General features: G+C 44.4%; 1 protein-coding gene across 7 annotated transcripts in view; it reads right to left on the bottom strand.

Annotated features, from left to right (window-relative positions):
* ARHGEF37 (Rho guanine nucleotide exchange factor 37) overlaps nucleotides 1-23566 on the bottom strand; it is an 88090-nt gene extending 64524 nt beyond the window's left edge. For 4 of the 7 annotated variants that reach the window (XR_004820077.1, XR_004820074.1, XR_004820075.1 and 1 more), the window contains exons 1-4: nucleotides 22737-23018; nucleotides 5848-6044; nucleotides 4513-4636; nucleotides 2940-3087 (exon numbers count right to left, since the gene is read on the bottom strand). Coding sequence is in view for 3 of the 7 variants with exons in the window: in XM_027605004.2 (XP_027460805.1) it covers nucleotides 2940-3087; nucleotides 4513-4636; nucleotides 5848-6033 (458 nt within the window). In the remaining 4 variants the exon portion in view is untranslated. The other 3 variants (XM_027605004.2, XM_027605003.2, XM_027605002.2) reach the window with 3 other exon arrangements.
* Between the last annotated feature and the right edge of the window lie 1092 nt (nucleotides 23567-24658).

Raw genomic sequence — 24658 nt, forward strand, 5'->3', positions numbered from 1 at the left:
ACAGTGGACTCATATTCCTACATGGCAACTGAGGCGGATGGTTTGTAAAATAGGCTGTAATTACTCTACTCACAGTATGCACACCCTTTGTTGTGATGGCTGCTGTATCCACTTTGAATAGGACCCCAGAGCCCCTCCGCTTGAGAAGTAGGGTCTATTTTTCCACCCCTTCGGTCTGTCACAGAATGCCAAGACCTCCAAAGGCCTTCCCCTGCCCTCCACCTCCCTTTTCCCTCCCTCCTGCCCTCTCCCTGTCTCAACCCTGTGACCGCCATGTGAGCAAGCCTGGGCCACCTGCCAGATGATGAGAGGCTGTATGGCCAGAGCTGAGTCAGCTCACGCATCTCAGATACATGAGAGAGCCCAGCCAAGATCAGCAAAGCTGACCTACAACTGATCACAGGCATGTGAAGGTGCTCAGCCAGGGCTAGAAGAATCTTTTACTGAGCCCGGCTATATTGCTAATGTGCAGCAGAGTGAGCCAAACAGATGTCTGTCTTAAGCCGTTCTGTTTTGGGGCAGTCTGTTATATAACGAAAGCTACTCGATAGAGCAAACATCAGCAGAAGCAGGGCTGCAGCTGCCCTCTACATGGGGTCTGTTGGCTCTGGTTGGCCATAGTCTCCCCTGCTCCCTTTTGCACCATACCTGCCACCCTGCTTCCCTCATTTTCGTTACCTGCCTCTCTCATATTGAAATGTATTTAGTGACCCTTGCAAAAGCCTAAATTTGTAAGACTCTTGGAAGGATGAATCAAAGGGGGAAGTGAATGTAGTTTTTTGTGGGGTAGAAGGGGCAAGGACATGGGTAACTGAAAAGGAGGCTTTAAGGGGTTGAGGGGATAGGCAAGGGAGAAGGGGAGGGGAGACAGCAGGAGCTCCCACAGGCGATAACATCATCTTCAAAGATCGAAATCTACACAGTCTTTCTCTTGGGTGTAAAGGGAATGTCTAAATAAGATCAAATAATAGTAGCCTCTCATCCTCCTACACTATTCTGATTTCCAGAAAATGACCTTCATCTATCTCCATTTGGGGAGCTAGTCCTGGGGAAGATAGAAGCCTTTTTGAAACAGAAAAGCAGCAGAACAATCCCAGGCAAGGAAATATAAACGACTCTTAAATATACAAAGAAATGACCAACTTTAATCATGAGAAGTAAATGCGAAATGAAACCACGCTGAGACACCATTTGTCACCTCTTTCAGTTGCAAATATTCTAAAGTTTAATGACACACTCTGGTGAGGCTATGAGGAAACAGACACGCACACCTTGCTCATGGTATAGCTTTTATAGAAGGAAATTTTGCTATATTAGCAAAATTATCCATACATACTTTCTTTGACCTAGCAAGTCCATGACTGGACATTCACCTTACAAAAACACTTGCATCTGTGGGGAACCTGGGTGGCTCAGTTTGTTGAGCATCCAGCTCTTGATTTTGGCTCAGGTCATGGTCTCAGGGTCATGAGATCAAGCCGTGCATTGAGCACCACAGTAAGCACAGAGTCTGCTTGAGATTCTCTCTCCCTCTCCCTTTGTGCACACTCCCCCCACTCATGCACACTCTCTCTAAATAAATAAAACCTTAAAAAAATACTTGCACTTGAGTAAAATGACATATGCTCATGAATAATCACTCAACACTATCTGTAATCTCCAAAGAAAAGAAGCAAATCAATGTCCGTTAATAGAGACCAGTTAAATAAACTGGGGAGCAGCCATGTGGTAGAAGAACGTGCTGTTCAAAGGCTCATACATGTATGTATTGAAATAGGAAGACGTCCAAGATATATGGTAAGTGAAAAAAGATACAAACTTTCTTCAAAAAGGCAGTAAAATGAGAGCATGTATTTGTATTTCCTTCTATATGCATAAAGGAAGTCTGCAAAGATTCACAAGCAATTTACAAGTGGTTGGCTTGACTTTGGGGCTGGGGGTAGTATTTGGGTAGAGGAAGGGACAGGATTAGACAGGACAGAATTGTGCTGCATAAATTTGGATGTTTTAAAGCTTCTGAACCACGTAACTCTTCTCCATTCAAAATTTTAATTTAAAAAATATCTGTTCTCTACATATCTCTATCTAGAGTTTCCACCCACTGGTGCTAGCTCTGGGTGGTGAGGTCAGCCAGGGCAGCTTTGTTCCCGTTTCATGGGGCAGTTTTCAGCTCTCTGTGGAGAGGCCTTCCGAGGTGATCCGAACCTGCTTCATGCCACTGCTGCCTACAGCACGTGGTTCCCCCACAGCTCACCACCCTTCCCATGGGAGACATGAGTGCTGTCCACCGGATGTTTCTGCTTTTCCACCTCTGGACACCCAGGCAGGGTGGCACACCTGGACAAAGTCATGGGATTTGTTCTGGCCTCTGAATTATGAGAAGTGATGAACATCCTTTCTGGTCTGGAGCACTTGATTACCAGCATCAGACCTCCCAGAGCTCTCTCTTTTTTAAAAGGTTTTATTTATTATTTGAGAGAGAGTGAGAGAGAGCATGAGAGGAGAGAGGGTCAGAGGGAGAAGCAGACTCCCCATTGAGCAGGGAGCCCAATGTGGGACTTGATCCAGGGACTCCGGGATCATGACCTGAGCTGAAGGCAGTCGCCTAACCGACTGAGCCACCCAGGGCCGCCCCTCCCCACCCCAAGAGTTCTCTTGCCCTTCACCACCGTTACTGGCAATAATCCAGAGAGTGGCTGCTCTCTGGAGTGAGGATGGCACAGAGAAGAGCCTCAGGTCACCTGCAGTGGAGCATAGGAAGGTATAAACCCTGTTACTGGAAGCCACCGAAAGTCAGGAATTGTGTGTCTCTGAAGCCTGACCTGACTGAGACCCTCCTGCAGCAGCATGAGCCTCACCAAGGAGGGGTGAGACCTGGACAGCTCCTGACTCCAGGGTTAATGGCAGCAGAGGGGCATGCTCACTGGTCTGCTACTCACACCACAGCCTCAATGATGCTCTGAATCTCTCGCTGCAGCTCTGGCTCCCTCCGGTAGGTGTCAAGCAGCAGCAAGGCCTGGTCATAGCTAGCGCAGTACACCTTGTAGACTCGCTCCAACTCCTCATGGCATTCCAGGAATAAGTTACCTGATGGTGCAAAAGCAACAAGGAGCCCTCAAAGGCATATCTGCATGTCCCCTCACTTGGGAAATGGAAGTGGTGAGTGAGACAGCTAAATCCTCAGCTTGGGAGGGAGACTGATAGGCCTAACCAGTTCTGTCACTCTGGGCAAGTTACCTCTTCTTCCTGAGTTTCCATGTTTTCATCTCATTTCAAAAGGCTGCCGTAAGAATTATGGGACAGAATGATGCAGAGCTCGGGCTGCTGCCCTGGGAGTCTTAATAAAGTGTAGTGATATTTACGGCAATAATATTCATAATTCTCATATTTGTACAGAGCTTCACAGCTCTTCTCTACCCGGCACCCCTACACCTTACCTGCCTGACTCCACTCAAAAACCCCTGACCCTGAGGTTCTGTCATGTGACCCAGGGCAACAAGTGAGAAGAGACTGAGGGACACAGGTGTGAGGTTTATACCGACGCGTCCCTCCTCCTTTATGCTCTAGAGGGTCCTCCTGACCATTCCAGAATGAGGACACTCCCACCATCACTCACCAGGGTGACAGTGAGGCCCCTGCAGGTCTCATGCTTCCACGCTTGCCATTCCATCACAACCCACTGTCCACAACAGCCAAAGAGGTCATCAAAAACATAAATGGGACCATATCGCTTTCCTGCTCAAAACCATCCAATAGTTTTTCATCACATTCTGCATAAAATCTGAACTCCTTACCATGGCCTAGAAGGCCCTACATGATCTGGTCCTTCTCTGCCTCTTCCATCTTATCTCCTAACACAATCCCCTCACAAACTCCCCTGGAGTGACGCTAGACTTCTTTCTGTCTGTCCTTCAAACATTCTAGGCTTATCCCTGCCTCAGGGCCTTTGCACAGCCATTCTCTCTGCTCTCCCTCCACATCTTATAGCTGTCTCCTTCCTAATATTCAGGTCTCAATTCAAATGTCCCCTTCTTAGGAGGACTACTCTCATGCCCAAAGGTTACTACATTTGTTTCTTTTCTTCAAATTCTAAATTATTACCTAAAATTCTCTTGTTTATCTGTTTATTGTCTCTCACTAACTTGTCAAGCCTTAAGAATGGGAACTTGGACTCACTTGTTGATGCTGTGACCCCAGCACACAGCATAGTGACTGGCAATGCTCAGTATATAACTAAGCTTAGTAAATAAGTAAAGGTTCAGCTGGGTCACTGACCAGTTAGTCCCTCCTTGTCTCTGGACCCCGGTCTCCTCTTCTGTAAAGTGATGGGATGGGGCTGGATATTATTTGAGGGTCCTACCGGCTCTGACATGCTGTGTTTCAGGGATTCCCCAAAAGAAACTCCCATTGAGCTGCATTTCCCTGGAACTCTGGAGACAGTTCTGCAATGCCCACATGCTGAGGACAATTCCACAGGAATCTAGGGCTGACGATGGCCTTGTCTTTGCTCACCAATCAAGTGCACTTGTTCCTCCTTCCTGGATGCTGTCTCTTGCAGATCATGAAGAAATCTGCTGTTCACCTTGATGACATCATCGATGTTTGAGAACAGGACATCCAAATCTCCCTGGGGCAGCTAGAAGGAACAAAGAAACCATAGGAGTCTCTGGAAATTGAGAAGAGTGACTTTATTTGCAAGCTTTGGAGATCCGTCCAGAACATTCACACCTTCAGGGTCCTATTACTCCTGGGAAGATTGCTCCAGTGGAATGTTTGCAAGGCTTTGATAAACCTTATAAATTAGGTATAAATTAGGTGTTCTCATTACTCTACAAGAAGAGAGGAAGAGACGGAGGGCTCAGCATGGAATGAAAGCTGAATTGAGGTTTTAGCCTAGATCTGCTGGTAGCCATCATGTTTCTTGCCTCAGTTTCCCTATCTGTCATATTAGGGTGTAAAGCTGGACTTCCTTCCAGCTCTGACATACTTGGCACCCACCACCATTACCTTGAGATGTATTCTGAACCCCAGCTACTATACACTGGCAATACCACTGCAGGACATCTATATATGTGCATGGGTGTGTACAGGAGATCGTGTGTGTCTGTGTGTGTGTGTGATTATCCTGGATGCACAATCAAGTAGGAAAACCTAACTAGAAAAATCTCTAGAGTATGCTCTTATTTTTATTAGAATACGTAACAATCTGTAGTTGTTTGTTTAATGCCTAGAGAGAAAAATCCTAATTTCTGGAGGGTAAAATATGAGAGGACTTTCACCTTCCACATTTCTTACTTTAGTATTTCCTTCATTCATTCAAGAAACACTAATGGAAGTCTCTGATTTATGCGTCCAGAACTGGGGTTATATTGAACTAAACAGTCTTTGCCCTAATGGTGCTTACATGCTAAGGGATACTTTACATTTTATAGAGAGAGCCTGTATTATTTCTGAAATCAGGAGGAAAAAAAAAGATGTAAAAACCCATCATAGTGATAACTTCTTCCTGTTGCCATCTCCTAAAGGAGACAATTAGAATATAGGTCAGTTTAAGCAATCTGTTCTAAATTTGATAAAGGGCTATTTTATCCATTAGCTCACTTAATTCTCTGAGGTGACTATTCCTCTCTCCATTTACCAGGTGAATACACTAAGGCGCCGATGTGTTAAAGGCCCTGCTGAAGGCTGCATGGCCAATAAATGGAAATACCCCAGCTTACATCCAGGTGACTTCACAGCCACCACACCTTCCCCTCTATCAAGCCTGCCCCTGGAAGAGGTGTGGGGTCTCAGAAGCCAGCACCCGTGTCTGCCCCTATTACGGGAGGCTATGTGCAGCCCCAGTACCTGCTGCAGGCAGCTCCTGATGTCGGAAGCACAGAGGCGGAGCATGTGCAGGTAGGAGAGCTCAGTGTCAATGAGCTCCCTGACAGCCAGCCTCTGATGCAGCAACAGTCTCTCCCCAGAGACCCGGCCTTCTCCATCGGGACTCCCTGTTCTGGAGGATGGCTCATCAGTCTCATGGTCAGCCATGTCAGCAGGTTCTAGGAAAGGCAAACACATGCCAATTCACTTCCGGGAGCTCTACTGGAACACGCTGTCTCTAATCCAAAGACAACTATTCATCAAGCGGCCTAAAAACATCTCTAGCTTGCACACTGCAAAAATGAACCGTGTATTAGCATTTGTGGGCATTATCTGAACAATCTTAAAAGGTAGAACATGGCTCATAATTGTTGACATTTTCCAGGATTCAGATAATGTGCTTGCCTAGCTTTTCTTCTATTTTTCCCCCAGCTCTTGACCCAGATTTATTTGGTTCAGCCAAGTCTCTCCCACCCTCTCTCCCAGGGGTTCCCTCCTCTCTACCCCCACTACCCCACTCAGGCCTCACGACCCCCCTGGGCTCTTTCCACAGCCTCCAGGAGCACCTTTCCAAGTCTAAAGCCCTCTCCCTTTTGCTGCCACCCACACCCATGCATCCTGGAGGTGCTTCCAGCTTAAACTTCCTGAAATAAAGCTTTTTTTTTTTTTTTAGATTTTATTTATTTATTTGACAGAGAGATAGAGAGAGAGCACAGATAGGCAGAGCGGCTGGCAGAGGGAGAGGGAGAAGCAGGCTCTCCGCTGAGCAGGGAGCCCGATGTGGGGCTTGGCCCCAGGACCTTGGGATCATGACCTGAGCCGAAGGCAGACACTCAACAGACTGAGACACCCAGGCCCCCCCTGAAATAAAGCTTTTGATCTTGGCATTCCGTGCTGTGAGGCTTGAACGGCTCCCTGCTGCTCTGTGGTCTGGCTCCAAGCTCATTTTCCCTTCACAGACCATCCTCCAGTCAAAGAGAGCTACATGTTTTCCTCCAGGCCTGCATGGTCATTTCTTGCCTCTGTGCTTTTGCACCTGCTGGGCCCCCTCCCATGTCTCTACCCTTGGATATTCATCTTCCCTTCCTTTTCCTGATACTTCCAGCCAGATGGACTTTCTGTCCCTGAAACTCCCACAACCTCTTTATCTCTAGGCCTAAAAGTACAAGTGACAGTACTGTGGACAACATGGCCTGAAAACCCTCCCTGCTACAAAACATCCTAGACATGCTGGGTCAGGTATAACCAACTTCTTCTTCATGGCCCGGCAGGGCTTGCAAGAGAGGAAAGGAAACAGCAGGGTCCCCAAACAGAGAGAACTGGAAAGCAGAGCAGGAGCAGCTGAGCAGATGTGCCTGGGGCCCTAAGCAGAGGGGTGGGCAGGGACAAGGGCATCGCCAAGTTCAGGCAACCAGGGACTTGGGTGCAGGTGTTCAGGCAGGAACAGGAGACAAGCTTCTTTACAGAACTGGGACCCCCAAAGACTCCAGTGAAATGGTGAATCAAAAAAAAATGTCCCCCACTCACACAGAAGATGAAGTCCTCTTGGCTTGGGTCCTACATGAGGACAAAAAGTACCCTCTGAAAATTCATAAAAACAGGCCGGCCTTCGCTGGGTTTTAGGTTCAAACTGGTAACTATACATGTGGCCCAGGTAACCCAAAGCTGAGAAATCAACAAGAACAGCTCTGGACTAATGCTACTCTGAGTGCTCATAGAAATAAAATGTCTCCAGCAGCTAACCCTGTCCTGAAGATGAGTCTGCACTCCAAAATTACAAGAACTCCACAGCAATGAGCAGGATTAGACCCCAAGAACATCAGAGAGTCAAACTATCAGGTAAAAACTAAAATAAGCGGGGGAAAAAAAAAACCATATTATAAAAAAAAATAAAGACCTGTATGATTTTGATTTTTTAAAGCACAAAACAGAACTTACAGAAATTAAAAATTAAGCCTTTGAAATTAAACACTGAATAGGCAGATTAAACAGACATCTAGAAAAGAGAAATAGCAAAAGGGCATACAGATCTGAAGAAATTATCCAGACTGCTAAACAGAGAGAAAAGCATGGAAAATATGAAAGAGAGTTTAAGGGATCTGGATATTGAAACAAGAAGGTTCATGCATCAAATCTGAGTTCTAGAAGGCAAGAATAAAGAAAGTGAGGAGAGGCAATATTCAAAGAGATAAGAGTAAGAATTGTCCAGAATTTATAACAAATATGCATTCTTAGATCCAGGAAGTACAAGTCCTTAGCAGGATAAGTTTTTTAAAAATCCACACCTAGACACATTGAGGAGAAATTGCAGAACCTTGAAGGCCTAGAGAATTTATCTTTGTATGTTCCTCTTCTCAGGAAACTATGGGAGAATGTGCTCCACCAAAATAAAGAAATAGGAAAGAGGAAGACATAGGGTACCGGGGACTGGTGATTTAATGTGAGAGGGGCCAAGGAAATCCCCAGACAGGGGAAGGAAAATCCTAGGATTGATCGTTGGCTACAGGCAGATGGCAAACAGTCTACAGTATTTCAGAAGGTGCTAGAATGTCTTGAGAACAGATTTATTGAATTGGTAAAGAATATGGTACATCTTTAGAGATAATCACACAGATCATACACACAAAACTAAGAGACAAACCATCGAACAAACACAAAACAATTGTTAAAAAATTGTGTAGAAAAAATAAAAGTAATTGTATATTACTGCCTGGTTCAGTTATAAATACGATTTACATACATTATAATGCAAGTGATCTAAACAGTATTATGTATAACTACACTGGGAGAACAGGGTAATGGGAGGGGCATATATGTGTGGTAGAGAGGGAGTAAAAAACCCACTAAATCCTCATCTTCCACAGTAGAAAGTCAAAGAACAATACCTAAACCAAAAGCTCAACAAACAATGGTACCTGCATGCTCTTTAAAGACATGGAGGGACACCTGCATGGTGCTGTCAGCTGAGCCTCCAACTCTGGTTAAAACAGAATGACTTGTGTTCTCTCCAACTAAACTCTAGCTGATACAGGTAATTGACAAAGGAAGAAATTTAAATGGCTAATACACAAATGAAAAGACGCTTAGTTCACTAGTAACTAGGCAAATGTGAATAAGTAAAACCACAATGGGGGCACCTGGGTGGCTCACTTGGTTAAGAGTCGGACTCTTGGTTTCGGCTCAAGTTGTGATCTCAGGATTATGGGATCAAGCCCAGCATTGGGCTCCATGCTCAGCATGGAGTCTGCTCGGGACTCTCTCTCCTCTCTCTTCCCCTCTACCCTGCATTCGCGCGTGCGCTCTCTCTCAAATAAATCTTTTTAAAAAACCAAAAACAAAAAAACCACAGTGAGATGCCATTTCATGCCCATCAAATTGACAAAATATAAAAATGTTGCTGAGACTGTAACGAACAGGAAGTCTCATGTAATGTAACCTGTTGCAACCACTCCAAAGAACAATTTGGCAGTAACTAGAAAAGTTAAAAATGCTCACAGTGTCAAGCCAATCAGTTCTACTCCTAGATGTATCCTACCTTTAAGAAACTTCACCTATACACGAGGAATGGAAACAAGAATGTTCACTGTAGCACTGCTGATAACGACAGGAAATTAGAAACAAGTTAGATGTCCATGACAGGAGAGTGGGTCATTAACTTGTAATATATCCATACCATGGAATTCTCAACAACAGTGAAAATGAACAAACTACAAAATCATATATCAACATGGGTAGCCTCACAAACACTGTAAAGAGAAAAAAGGGAAGTTCCAGAAAGGTAGATAGAGTAGAATACTATTTTTTTTAATTTAAAATATGTAAAACAATGCTAGGTAGTATTGAGATACATACATATGGAGCACCAGTATTAAAAATTTTGTGGACGTGATTAACAATAAATTCAGGATGGTAGCAACCTCTGGAAAGGGAAGCAGAGAAATGGAATTGAGGACATATCAAAAGGGATTTAGGGCGCCTGGGTGGCTCAGTTGGTTAAGCAACTGCCTTCGGCTCAGGTCATGATCCTGGAGTCCCAGAATCGAGTCCCATATCGGGCTCCTTGCTCAGCAGGAAGTCTGCTTCTCCCTCTGACCCTCCCCCCTCATGTGCTCTCTCTCGCTCTCTCTCTCTCTCCCTCAAATAAATAAATAAAATCTTTTTTTAAAAAGGGATTTAATGGCATCTGAAGGTGTTTTGTTTTGTTTTGAGTTACATTTTTAATTTTGAGATAGAGAGTCACATGCAGTTATAATAAATAATACACTGGTTCCATGTACCCTTTACCCAATTTCCTCAATGGTAACATCTTGCAAAACTCTAACACAATCTCACAGCCAGGATACTGGCACTGATACAAGCAAGATAGGGATCATTTCCATCACAAGGATCCCTCATGTTGCCTTTTCACCCACTTCCCTCCATCCCCACCCCATCCCTAACCCCTGGCCACCAGGAATCTGTTCTCCATTTCTATAATCTGGTCATTTCAAGAATGTATGTGAACGGAATCATTACAGTGTGTAACCTTTTGAGGACTGACTTTATTCAATCAGCATAATGCCCTGGAGATTGCTGTAAATTGTTGCATGTATCAATAGTTCCTTCCTTTTTATTGCTGAATATAGGAGAGGTTTTATTTGCTTAAAAATAATGAAGCACATAGGGCAAAAATGTTAAAATTAAACAAAGATAGGTGGTAAGAACATGGTATTTGTTTCATTGTTCTTTGTTCTTTTCTGGATGGGTAAAATATTTCCTAATATTTAAAGTGGCACACATCCTGTTCAAATGTGTACTTGGTTATTTAGGGTAATTTAGGACCAGGCCTCAGATTCCTTGCCAGACACTAAGCGCTTAGAGACAAGATGACCACCCATTCACCTGGTTCCTTCACTATTCCTCACAATACTGATGATACTTGCATATATCAACGGTCCTTTGGGAAGGACTAGTAGCAGCAGAAGTTTCTGTCCTGGGCCATAAGCACTGTGGATCAGATGATCTATAAACTGAGCAGGGAGAGCAAAGGGCCTAGAAAGATCCCGGAATGCATCTGTCTGGTGCACCGCTCTATTCCAGCTCTCGAACACTGTGGCCTGCTGACCTGTCCCTGGCCTGAGTCGCTGACACTCACCACCCTGTGCATAGGTTCTCTAGAAAGATCCCAGTAGGCTTTCAGGAGAGCTACTCAGAACTGTTGCTAAATAAACAAAAAGCATACTTTATAGAGAACTGCTAAATATTTAAAATAGCATTAATTTGCCCTTAGGTTAATTGCAAGCTAGACCTCCAAGCAGGCCCGGCAAAACCTCTCTGTAACAGCATTTTGTTATCTTAGTTTATAGTCTGTATAATGGAAATAAACACACTTTTATTTCTTTAAAAACACTATACATTATTTGGCAATGAAAAGGAATGAAGTACTATGGATATGTGCTCCAATGTGGATGAATCTTGAGAACATTATGCTAGGTCAAAGCAGTCAGTCACAAAGGACCACATGTTTTATGATTTGATTCACATTAAATGTCCAGAACAGGCAAATCTGTAGAAAAGTAGATCACTGGTTTCCTAGGCTGAAGGGATAGGGTATGGAGTGTGGTGGCTACTGGGTACAGGTTTCTTTTGGGGGTGACAAGAATGTTCTAAATTTATTGTGGTGATGCTTGCACAACTGAGTGAATATACTAAAACCACTGATTCGTCTACTTTCAGCAGGTGAAGTATATGATATGAATTATAGCTCAATAAAGCCATTAACCAGGAAAATATTATATAGCATTAACTGCTGGCAAGGATGCAGGAGAAACTAGATTGCTCATACATTACTGGTAGGAATGCAAAGTGGTACAGCCACTCCGGAAAACAGTTTGTCAGTTTCTTTAAAAAAGAAACATACACTTACCAGCAATCATACTTCAAGGGCATCTATTCCAGAGAAAGAAAACTTATGTCCATATGAAAACCTGTCCACAAATGCTCACAGAAGCTTTATTTGTAATAGCCAAACTGGAAACAATCAAATGTTGTTTTAATAGGTGAGTTTAACAGGTGAATGTTTTAGGGGCACCGGCTGGCTTATTCAGTAGAGCATATGACTCTTAACCTCAGGGCCATGAGTTCAAGCCCCATGTTAGGTGTGGAGCCTACTTAAAAAAAAAAATTAAAAACAGGCAAATATTAAAAAAAAAAACAACAACAACTGGTAGATCCAATACAACTGAATACCCAGAAAGAACAGGGAATGAACTATTGATAAACTGCAATAACCTGGATGGCTCTTGAGGGTATTATACTGCCTGAAAAAAAACTAATCTCAAAGGTCACGCACTGTGATTCCATTTATGTCCTGTACAAAATTATAGAGACAGGGAACAGATTAGTGGTCACCTAATTAGGGATGAGGGGGAAGAGCAGGTCGTGTGACTATAAAGAAAGAACACCAGGGAGGGTTGCCTGGGTGGCTCAGTCGTTAAGCATCTGCCTTCAGCTCAGGTTGTGATCTCGGGGTCCTGGGAGCGAGCCCCGCATCAGGCTCCCTGCTCTGTGAGAAGCATGCTTCTCCCTCTCCCACACCCCCTGCTTGTGTTTCCTCTCTTGCTGTGTCTCTCTCTGTCAAATAAATAAATAAAATCTTAAAAAAAAAAAGAAAGAAAGAAAGAACACCAGGGAGAACTTTGTGGTCATGAAATAGTCCTGTGTCTTTTTTTTTTTTTTAAGATTTTATTTATTTGAGAGAGAGCAAGAGAGAGTGGAGGGCTAAACTGATTTTAGTTCTAAATTTCCTATCATGGGGACGCCTGGGTGCCTCAGTCAGTTAAGTGTCTGCCTTCTGCTTAGGTCATGATCCCAGGGTCCTGGGATCGAGTCCCGCATCAGGCTCCCTGCTCAGCAGGGAGCCTGCTTCTTCCTCTGCTTGCCACTCCCCCTGCTTGTGCTGTCTCTGACAAATAAATAAAATTTTTAAAATAAATAAATAAATTGCCCATCATGGGACATGAAAGAGATCCCAGGACTGCGCATGACTGGACTACAAGGAAAGCCACACTTCCCAAGCTTGTCCTCTGAGACAAGCCTCCTTATCAGGCCAGACCAGGAAATGGAACAGGGACACCCAGACTGCTCTCCCAGGCTTTTGAGCGGTACTTGTCCAGAGGGAGCTGCAAAGATAGTGGATAAGTTAAGCTATGTGATATTTTAACTTTTTATTTTGAAATACTTACAGACAGGTATAAGACTTATAGACTTATTCAATAGGAAGTATCAAGGACAGTACCAGAATTTCTGTGCACCCTTTACCAGGGTCCTCTAATGGTTACCTATTATTTAAATATAGCACAATAACAAAACCAGGAAATTGGCATCAGTATACTTTTGTGAATGATTGCTTTATGCCATTTTATCACATTTTAGATTTGTGTAATCACCACCTCAATTAAGACACAAAACTAGGGGCACCTGGGTGGCTCAGTTGGCTAAGTGTCCAGCTCTTGATTTTGGCTCAGGTCATGATCTCAGGGTGGTGGAATCAAGCCGTGTGGTATGGAGTCTGCTTGGGATTCTCTTCCTTCCCTCTCCCTCGGCCCCCCTCTCAAATAAAAACAAAGGAATATTTAAAAAAAAAAAAAAGAAGAAGAAAAGAAAAACAAAGGGAGGAAATGCCTATAGAAAGAAGTGATTATGAGCAACTATATGCCAGCAAATTAGATAACCCAGAAGAAATGGATGCATTCCTAGAGATGTATCAACTACCAAAATTGAACCAGGAAGCAATAGAAAACCTAAACAGACCTATAACCACTAAGGAAATTGAAGCAGTCATCAAAAATCTCCCAACAAACAAAAGCCCAGGGCCAGATGGCTTCCCAGGGGAATTCTACCAAACATTTCAAGAAGAATTAATACCTATTCTCCTGAAACTGTTCCAAAAAATAGAAATGGAAGGAAAACTTCCAAAGTCATTTTATGAGGCCACCATTACCTTGATCCCCAAACCAGACAAAAACCCCATCAAAAAGGAGAATTACAGACCAATATCCTTGATGAGCATGGATGCAAAAATTCTCACCAAAATACTAGCCAATGGGATCCAACAGTACATTAAAAGGATTATTCACCATCACCAAGTGGGATTTATCCCTGGGCTGCAAGTTTGGTTCTACATCCGCAAATCAATCAATGTGATACAATATATTAACAAAAGAAAGAACAAGAATCATATGATCCTCTCAATAGATGCAGAAAAAGCATTTGACAAAATACAACATCCTTTCTTGATCAAAACTCTTCAGAGTATAGGGATAGAGAGTACATACCTCAATATCATAAAAGCCATCTATGAAAAACCTACAGCGAATATCATTCTTAATGGGGAAAAGCTGAGAGCTTTCCCCCTAAGGTCAGGAACGCGGCAGGGATGTCCACTATCACCACTGCTATTCAACATAGTATTAGAAGTCCTAGCCACAGCAATCAGACAACAAAAAGAAATCAAAGGCATCCAAATCGGCAAAGAGGAAGTCAAACTCTCACTCTTTGCAGATGATATGATACTTTATGTGGAAAACCCAAAAGACTCCACCCCAAAACTGCTAGAACTCATACAGGAACTCAGTAAAGTGGCAGGATATAAAATCAATGCACAGAAATCAGTGGCATTCCTATACACCAACAACAAGACAGAAGAGAAACAAATTAAGGAGTCGATCCCATTTACAATTGCACCCAAAACCATAAGATACCTAGGAATAAATCTAACCAAAGAGGCAAAGGATCTGTACTCAGAAAACTATAGAATACTAGTGAAAGAAATTGAGGAAGACACAAAGAAATGGAAAAATGTTCCATGCTCATGGATTGGAAGAACAAACATTGTGAAGATGTCAATGCTACCTAGAGCAATCTACACATTCAATGCAATCCCCATCAAAATACCATCCACTTTTTTCAAAGAAATGGAACAAATAATCCTAAAATTTGTATGGAACCAGAAGAGACCCTGAATAGCCAGAGGAATGTTGAAAAAGAAAAGCAAAGCTGGCGGCATCACAATTCGGGACTTCCAGCTCTATTACAAAGCTGTCATCATCAAGACAGTGTGGTACTGGCACAAAAACAGACACATAGATCAATGGAACAGAAGAGAAAGCCCATAAATGGACCCTCAACTCTAAGGTCAACTTATCTTTGACAAAGCAGGAAAGAATGTCCAATGGCAAAAAGACAGTCTCTTCAACAAATGGTGTTGGGAAAATTGGACAGCCACATGCAGAAGAATGAAACTGGACCATTTCCTTACACCACACACAAAAATAGACTCCAAATGGTTGAAAGACATAAATGTGAGACAGGAGTCCATCAAAATCCTAAAGGAGAACACAAGCAGCAACCTCTTCGACCTCAGCCGCAGCAACTTCTTCCTAGAAACATCGCCAAAGGCAAGGGAAGCAAGGGCAAAAATGAACTATTGGGATTTCATCAAGATAAAAAGCTTTTGCACAGCAAAAGAAACAGTCCACAAAACCAAAAGACAACTGACAGAATGGCAGAAGAGATTTCCAAATGACATATCAGATAAAGGGCTAGTATCCAAAATCTCCAAAAAGTTATCAAACTCAACACCCAAGGAACAAATGATCCACTCTAGAAATGGGCAGAAGACATGAACAGATATTTTTCCAAAGAAGACATCCAAATGGCCAACAGACACATGAAAAAGTGCTCAACATTGCTCGGCATCAGGGAAATCCAAATCAAAACCTCAATGAGATACCACCTCACACCAGTCAGAATGGCTAAAATGAACAAGTCAGGAAACGACAGATGTTGGCGGGGATGCGGAGAAAGGGGAACCCTCCTACACTGTTGGTGGGAATGCAAGCTGGTGCAACCACTCTGGAAAACAGTATGGAGGTTCCTCAAACAGTTGAAAATAGAGCTACCCTACGATCCAGCAATTGCACTACTGGGTATTTACCACAAAGATACAAATGTAGGGATCCGAAGGGGTACGTGCACCCCAATGTTTATAGCAGCAATGTCCACAATCGCCAAACTATGGGAAGAGCCAAGATGTCCATCGACAGATGAATGGATAAAGAAGATGTGGTATATATACACAATGGAATATTATGCAGCCATCGAAAGGTATGAGATCTTGCCATTTGCAACAATGTGGATGGAACTGGAGGGTGTTATGCTGAGTGAAATAAGTCAATCAGAGAAAGACATGTATCATATGACCTCACTGATATGAGAAATTCTTAATCTCAGGAAACAAACTGAGGGTTGCTGGAGTGGTAGTGGGTGGGAGGGACGGGGTGGCTGGGTGATAGACATTGGGGAGGGTATGTGCTATGGTGAGTGCTGTGAATTGTGCAAGACTGTTGAATCACAGATCTGTACCTCAGAAACAAATACTGCAATATATGGTAAGAAAAAAAAAGAAGAAGAAGATAGCAGGAGGGGAGGAATGAAGAGGGGGAAATCGGAGGGGGAGACGAACCATGGGAGACGATGGACTCTGAAAAACAAACTGAGGTTTCTAGAGGGGAGGGGGATGGGGGATGGGTTAGCTTGGTGATGGGCATTAAAGAGGGCACGGAGCACTGGGTCTTATGCACAAACAATGAATCATGGAACACTACATCAAGAACTAATGATGTAATGTATGGTGATTAACATAACAATAAAAAATTAAAGGAAAAAAAGAAAGAAGAGTGGCCACACTGGGGTCCTGCCTGATGTGCCTGGTTTATAAAGCCATATACAATAGTCAAGGAGAAGGGTCCCAAACAAAGAGCTTCCAAAACTCTAAAAACCCAGAAGGATCTGAGATTGACAAAATTATAAGAATAGCTTCCAAAGCTCTGCCCCGACTATGATTGCCATGTATATTTTAAGATTGATGTTCAGAAAAAGTAAGAACTATTTACTATTTGATGGCTTTGCTTTCCTCTTCTTAGCCCTACACAGGGACTTCAAGAGGCATTGTGAAGTCTTGGAGTCCATACCCCAGAGCCAGAAAACCTGATTTCAAATTCTCATTCTACAATCAATTGGCTGGCTTTCCTGGGATAATTATTAACCTTCTTTACAGGGTGGTTATAAAATTTTATAAGATAATCCATGTAAAATATCTAACAGAGTACCTGGTACAAGATAAGTTCTCAGTAATTGTAGCAGTTGCTTTTGTTACTACTACTATTAAACTGTAAAGGATAGCATTACCATGGATCCAATGGATCAAGAAATTGTCTAAGGACACATGGCTGATCATATTCAAGCAGATGGTGAGAACAGCTGATCATGATGATAATAATAAGTAATAGGAATGACACACCAGAGCCTGACTCAGAATGCAGCTAACACCAAAGAAATGGAGCTAAGGGTGGAGCCATGAGACTGAGTCCTGATGACATTACTCAGTCCAGCCATGATGGAGACTGACTGTCTTTGGATTTTTTAGAGTGGGGGGAGAGGGAGAGAGAGACTCTTAAGCTGACTCTGACACAGGGCTCAATCTCACAACCCTGTGATCACGACCTGAGCCAAAATCAAGAGTCAGACACTTAACCGACTGAGCCACCCAGGCGTCCCTGCCTTTGGATTTTTTTAGGAGCTAATACATTGTGTTTCCCCACCCCTCTTTGGCCTTAGCCATTCTGAGCTGGGTTTCTGCCATTTGAGTAAAACAGATGGTCCCTCAGCCTTTAGAAAGGGAAAGAGACATCATTGGGAGTCAGCATAGGTTAGCAAAAAACAAAAACAGAGTAACAGGTCGTATACCAGACTATCCTCATTCCCTTACTGAAAGGCAACTAGGCCAGTAGATCAAAAGAATGCTGTATGCTAGTGTAACTGGCTCAGCAACCAGGTGCTGAGGTCTTTCTAAGGAGTCTCTCTAAGGAGCAAGACTTGGGTGATGGAGATGGATGCATTATATAGATTTACCTATGTACATGTTAAGCATATGGCTCTGAAACCTGTTTCTTTTTCCAGTTCATATACAACATCTATAACAATATCTGTAACATGGACATCTTTACATACCTGTGCCTATAGATAAACCTTATTCTTTTTCTTGGCTGCATGGTAGTCCACAGTGTAGACACAGTGGAACTTATTTAACTATCTCCTCTGACAATTATTTGGGCTATTTCTAGCTCTTTACTTTGATTTTTTATTTATTTTTTTTATTTTTTTTTAACATTTTTTTTTTTATTTATTTGAGAGAGAGAATGAGATAGAGAGAGAGAGAGAGCACGAGAGGGAAGAGGGTCAGAGGGAGAAGCAGACTCCCTGCTGAGCAGGGAGCCCCATGCGGGACTCGATCCTGGGACTCCAGGATCATGACCTGAGCCGAAGGCAGTCGCTTAACCAACTGAGCCACCCAGGCACCCTTTACTTTGATTTTTTAAAAAGTCACAATAAACAATCTTATGCATGTGTCTTTGTGCACTTGTGTATGGATTTTTTTTTTAAGATTCTATTTATTTATTCATGAGAGACAGAGAGAGAGAGAGAGGCAGAGGGAGAAGCAGGCTCCCAAGAAGCAGGGAGCCCGATGCGGGACTCAATCCCAGGACCCCGGGGATCATGACCCGAGCCAAAGCCAGACGCTTAACTGACTGAGCCACCCAGGTGTCCCTCTGGATCATGTCTACTTTATTCACCAACACATTACCTAGTGTCTACTCTAGATCAAGCACATGGTAGGTGCTCAATTAATTGAATGAATGACATGGATAAACACTGGCAGATCAAACTGCCAATGACACTGTAACAAGAGGAGGTGGACTAATACAATCATACACAACTCTTAAGAGCCACCAAAAAGTTTAAGATCGGGGAGAGATAGCAACTCCCCTTGAATTTTAAATAAGTGGAATTATAGAGTATGTACTCTTTTTGGTCTGGCTTCTTCTCCTTTTCTTTTCAGCAAGATTATTTTGAGATCTATCCATGTTGTAGCAGTTCATTATTTTTTAATGCTGAGCAATATTCAATTGCAGGGACATAGCACAGTTTGTTTACCTATGCACTGGATAAACAATTGGTTGTTTTCTACTTCTCTAATTCAATAAAGCCAGACCTAGGGATGAAATGTCTGGATCACATGACAGGTGTATACTTAACTTTTTAAGATGTCAAACTTTAAAGAAGTGGTTGTACCATTTTACATTTCCACCAATAGTGCATACAAGTTCTAGTTCCTCCACATCCTTATCAACGCTTGCTATAGTCAGTCTTTCTAATTTTAGCCGTCCTCATAGGTAGGAAGTGACATCTCAATGTGGTTTTGATGTGCATTTCCCATCTCGAGCATCTTTTCAAGTGCTTACTTGCACCCATATGTTTTCCCTGGACATCATGGCTTGTTTCAGTTACAAAAGAGGCTCTCACTCATTACATAATTTAGACAAACAATAAGGAATTTATAAGGAGTATATAGTCCCCCACTACCAATCCCCACCCCCAACACCCACACAGATAACCAAAGGTGCATAAGAATCACTGGGAGCACTTGTCAGGCATGCAAATTCTTGCCTCCACATTTGAAGATTCTGATTCAGGTGGTCAGGGATGGGGCATATTTCCACAAGCCCCTAGGTGATTCTTTTTTAAGATTTTATTTATTTATTTATTTATTTATTTATTGGACAAAGAGAGAGAAAGAGAGTGAGCACAAGCAGGGGGGAGCAGCACAGGGAAGGGAGAAGCAGACTCCCCACCGAGCAGGGAGCCTGATGTAGGACTCGATCCCAGGACGCTGGGATCATGACCTGAGCCGAAGGCAAACGCTCAACCGACCAAACCACCCAGGCACCCCTGTCACTAGGTGATTCTGATGCAAGTAGTCTGTAGATCATTTCTTGGGAAATTCTGCTTTTAATCTCATCCTACTAAGAAATGTTGAAGGAATGAAGGCAGCGAGTCTGGAGGGACAAACATGAAAGGCGTCCATGGGCTGCATTCAAATAAGGAAGAGCCTTGGCCTAAGAGAGTATGTTTGCTCTATGTCATCCTATGGAGCACCAAATGTTTAGAATCTAAAGGTCAAATTAGAGAAAACTTTTTAGGAATACCTGGCTGGCTCAGTTGGTAGAGCATGCGACTCTTAATCTTGGGGTCCTGAGTTTAAGCCCCATGATGGGTATAGAGCTTACTTTAAAAAAACAAAACAGGGGCACCTGGGTGGCTCAGTTGGTTGGGTGTCTGACTTCGGCTCAGGTCATGCTCTCAGGGTCCTGGGATCAAGCCCCACATTGGGTGCTCTGCTTGGCGGGGAGTCTGCTTCTCCCTCACACTCTCCTTCTGTGCTCTCTCTTTCTCAAATAAATAAAATCTTTATTAAAAATTTTAAGAATAAATAAATAAAAAACAAAACAGGGATGCCTGGGTGGCTCAGTCAGTTAAGTGACTGACTCTTGATCTTAGCTCAGGTCTGATCTCAGGATCGTGAGTTCAAGCCCATGTTGGGCTCCACATTGGGCATGGAGCCTACTTAAAAAAACAAACAAACAAACAAAACCAACAAAAAAACCCCACAACTTTCTAATAGAGTTACTGTGAAACAAAATCAGGCCACAGAGCCAGGAAAGGGAAGGAACTTGCCAAAGTCACTGGGCTTGCAGAAAAAGGACTTCTCTGGGTTGAGAAATGACTGGGTCAAGGGGAGGCAAAGAGGGGGCAAGAGACATCACACACATACACATTCTCTGTTTCTGAGGAAAAACTCCTTTATAAACACCTGGAGAGGAATATAACCCACCAGACAGGTAATGTGTGTCTTAACCCAAATTAAATAGCAGCTGTTTGCCCTAAGCCATATTTCCCTGACTCTATTTGCAAGGCCTAAAATGGCAGAGAAAGGAAACAACACGGTATTTTGTAAGAGCAGTTCTTTTTATAGGCAAGTAGGCCTGCCCAGGCCCTGTCCTCACAATTTTGGATCAGCAGATTTTAAAACTCTTAAGCCTGGGGCGCCTGGGTGGCTCAGTCGGTTAAGTGTCTGCCTTGGGCTCGGGTTGTGGTCCCAGGGTCCTGGGACCCAGCGAGGGCTCCACACTCAGTGGGGAGTCTGCTTCTCCCTCTCCCTCTGCCCCTCCCCCCCTTGTGCGCTCGCTCTCTCTCTCTCTATACATAAATCAAATAAAATCTTAAAAAAACAAACACAAAACCTCCTAAGCTTGTCAATAAACAAGGAATAGGCTTTGAACAATCAAGCTCAACAAATGCCATTTTGCTTCAGTTATAGCACTCACACAAACACACACACACACACCCCCATCGGTTAAATAAAAAGCCATTTATTTGATCTAGAACACAATCAACCAAGGCTCTGTTTACCACGACAAGCTGCTGATCCCCGAGGGATGAGAGCCAACTGCTATCAACTCCTGTACCCTGGCAGAAAGTCAGCTGAGCCCCCATCACCTGGCAAGACTGGGTGTTGCCCAGGTCCCCACATACGCCCTCCTCTTTCCTTTTATTTAAAAACAAGCTATACAGGTGCTGGTTCCATTCAAAAGAGGCAAGCAAGGCCCAATAAACAGTCCTGTTAGAATGTTTGGTCGCTTCTACTGTCAGCATTTCACCTTAGGCCAAATACTGACGTGGTGCACTGTTGCACTTTTATTTAGATGATCATCACCAACATCTGTGCCGTCGCCTGTAAGGCATTATAGGGTTCACTTTATAGTTTCATGTTTGTAATCTTTAAAATTTTGTGTTTTATTTCAGAGACAGACCAATTTCTTCCGGGTCATCATCTTTCCTAACTGGCACAACTGTGAGCCCCTGGGTTCTGTGCACCAGCACGTTCACTGAGCACTCCCTACGTGCCAGACACTGGGCTCAGCATTCATTCCTAAGTCTGACAATAACCTGAAGGATGGGAGCGCCTGGGTGGCTCAGTCTCAAGCATCTGCCTTTGGCTCAGGTCATGATCCCAGGGTCCTGGGATCTGGCTCTCTGCTCCGTGGGAAGCCTGCTTCTCCCTCTCCCACTCCCCCTGCTTGTGTTCCCTCTCTCGCTGTGCCTCTCTCTGTCAAATAAATAAGATCTTTAAAAAAAATAAATAACTTGAAGGATGAAGCAAACAATCTTATCTCTATTTTACAGATGAAACCAGGCCTTGGACTGAAATGAATACTACACTATATAAGTGAACTAACTTGAATTTAAATAAAATCTTGAAAGAAAAAAACCCCAAAAAACAAAAAACTGGGTCTTGGAGAGGTTAAACGATGTGTCCAAGATCACACAGCTAGCGGGGTCAGGATACTGTCTGGACTGACAGCTGGTACTCGCTTCTTTCCCGCCTGCCTTCCTTTAAAAGAGCAAAAAATTGCTCTAAACAGCACAGCCCGAGTGCCAGCCTTCCGTCATTTCTTACAGCAGAATGCTTCACGTCAAATCTGAAACTGTGTGCAAGGCTATGTGTGAACCCCTCTGTGGGGAGGGTCCCAGATTTCTAAGGGGTCCAGGATCCCAAGAAGGTGAAGCCCGTGGGCAGGCTGCTGTTTCTCTATCCCCCTCCAAGTTCTGGGGGAGGGGATACAAGCTCACTGTACCCCCGGGGGAGCCCGACAGTCAGGCTTCTGGTCCCAGCTTTGACACTACTTTGCCCGGGGGTCCTTGGCCAAGGCGGCTCAACATAGGGACTGCAAATTTCCTTTCTCTTTCCCCCTGGCCTGTAGTCATAATTATATTTTCCTTGGCAAGGATTCTTTAATATTGTTTGTATTTATTTTCCCATTGTTTTAACCTATGAATTCTTATTAAAAGTCACCCCAAATCCTACGCCGCAGCGGGCAGGGATAAACAAACCGACGCAAGAAATAATAGTTTTTTCTAGACCACCTTACCTCTCTGGGCCTTAGCTCCCCACCTGTAAAAGGTCACGTGGATCAGGTTGCTCGCATTTCCCTCAGGCCCAGGACACAAAGCTCGACCGCGCCTCCTGGGACCGGGGCGTTGCGGCCCCCGCGACCCCCCACCCCACCTCCCCGCTCGGCCCGGGGGCGGCGGCGGCTTCCCCGCGCCCCTCGGCGCCCTGCCGGTCGATCCCGCCCCTATCGCCGGGCACACTCCCCGCGCGGAGCTCGGGCGCCCGGGACCCGCCGCCGGGGCGGGAGGGGCGCCCCGCTCCCGACAAGCGCCGCACCTGGGCCTCGGCGCCGCGGGTCCCACGGCGGACGCGGGCGGGCGCGGTTCTGCCCACGCTGCGTGCGTGCGTGCGCCGCGAAGGGGCGGCCCGCTCGCCCGCCTTTGTCAATTGTCTGCGGCCAGGTTGTTTTCCACTCGCTGCTCCCCGGCCCGGGCCCGGCCGGGGGTGGCCCTGGCCCGCCGCCAGCGCCGAGAGCGGCGGCGGCTCTGAGCGCCGCGCAGCCGGGGAGGGCGGGGGGCACCTACCCGTGCCTTCTCGTTCAGCCGCCTTCTCGCTTGGGCTCGGCACCCCCAAAACACCGGCCAGTGCTTAGGCCACCCGGTGGGAGTGTTGACCTCTGGGTCACTGAAAATCTGTATATACGTGACCCGGCTCGAAGCACCAGATTTTAGGGCGGGACCTCGATTTCATTCCCAGGGTCCGCTGCCTAGGACTTACGGGTTCTTACCCAGCTCTCCCACGAGCACAGTCTTAAGACAAATCTGCCAGTCTCCCTGCACCTCAGTCTCCTTTCCTGTGATATAAAATATTCGCCCACTCTCCCCCTGCTGTGAAATGGGACAATGTTCTAGGCCCTAAGTACCATGGCAGACAAGGTCCCCGCCCCCTTGGGGGGGGTGTGGGGGGGGTGAGGGTGGTCAGACATTGAACATTGACATTGAAAAGTGAAAATTGCTATGAAAAAGTTTTGTATCAGGGAACGCAAACCTTGTTTGTGGTGTCAGGAATCGACTAGATTAACTTCCCTAAATCTTCTCAGTTCTAATTCTTATTCTCATTATTAGGGCTTAATATTTATTATTATTAGTGATAGCAATAGTAATATTACTTCCCAAGTGCCAGGACTATACTAAACATTTTGTGTTTTCTCATTTATCTCATTCACAACTTCTCTATAAAATAGGCATGTTTCTTAGCATTACTGTTACCATTATCCTCATTTTAGAAAAACTGAGGCCAGAAAAATGAAAGTAACTTGCCCACTCTTAAGTAGCTACTAAGCGATGGGACCACTATTCAAATTCAGACAGTTGGAGGCCTCTGTCTCCTCCCTTGCTTAACCACTAGTCTACACCCATAAAAACATGAAGACCAGGGACGCCTGGGTGGCTCAGTCTGTTAAGCCTCTGCCTTGGGGTCAAGTCATGATCTCAGGGTCCTGGGATCAAGCCCCACACTCCAGCTCCCTGCTCAGAGTGGGGAGTCTGCTTCTCCCTCTGCCCCTCCCTACCGCTTGTGATCTCTCATGTGTGTGCTCTCTCTCATAAATAAAAAAAAATCTTTTTAAAAAACCCCCCAAAACCAAAAAATATGAAGACCAAAATGGGCTGTGTCTTGAATGTGATGGATGAAAACAATAGAAGGGGAGAGCATTGGTTTAGTCGGTAGACAAGAAAAGCAAAGGAAGTTGAGAGCTTTCTGATCCATGGAACAGACTTCATGCGTATGACCTGAGAAGTCACTAGCATGAGGAAATCTAGAAGGCACACATTGCAACATGTAAGGAAGAACTTCTCTAACAGAACATTTCAAAAGTGACATCAGTGCCTGGAGAGAGCGAGCATCTTACCTCTAAAGGTCGACATTCAAAATATAACACTGCAGGGTGCCTGGCTGGCT

Source organism: Zalophus californianus, chromosome 5, assembly GCF_009762305.2.
Source record: "Zalophus californianus isolate mZalCal1 chromosome 5, mZalCal1.pri.v2, whole genome shotgun sequence".
Taxonomy (NCBI): domain Eukaryota; kingdom Metazoa; phylum Chordata; class Mammalia; order Carnivora; family Otariidae; genus Zalophus; species Zalophus californianus.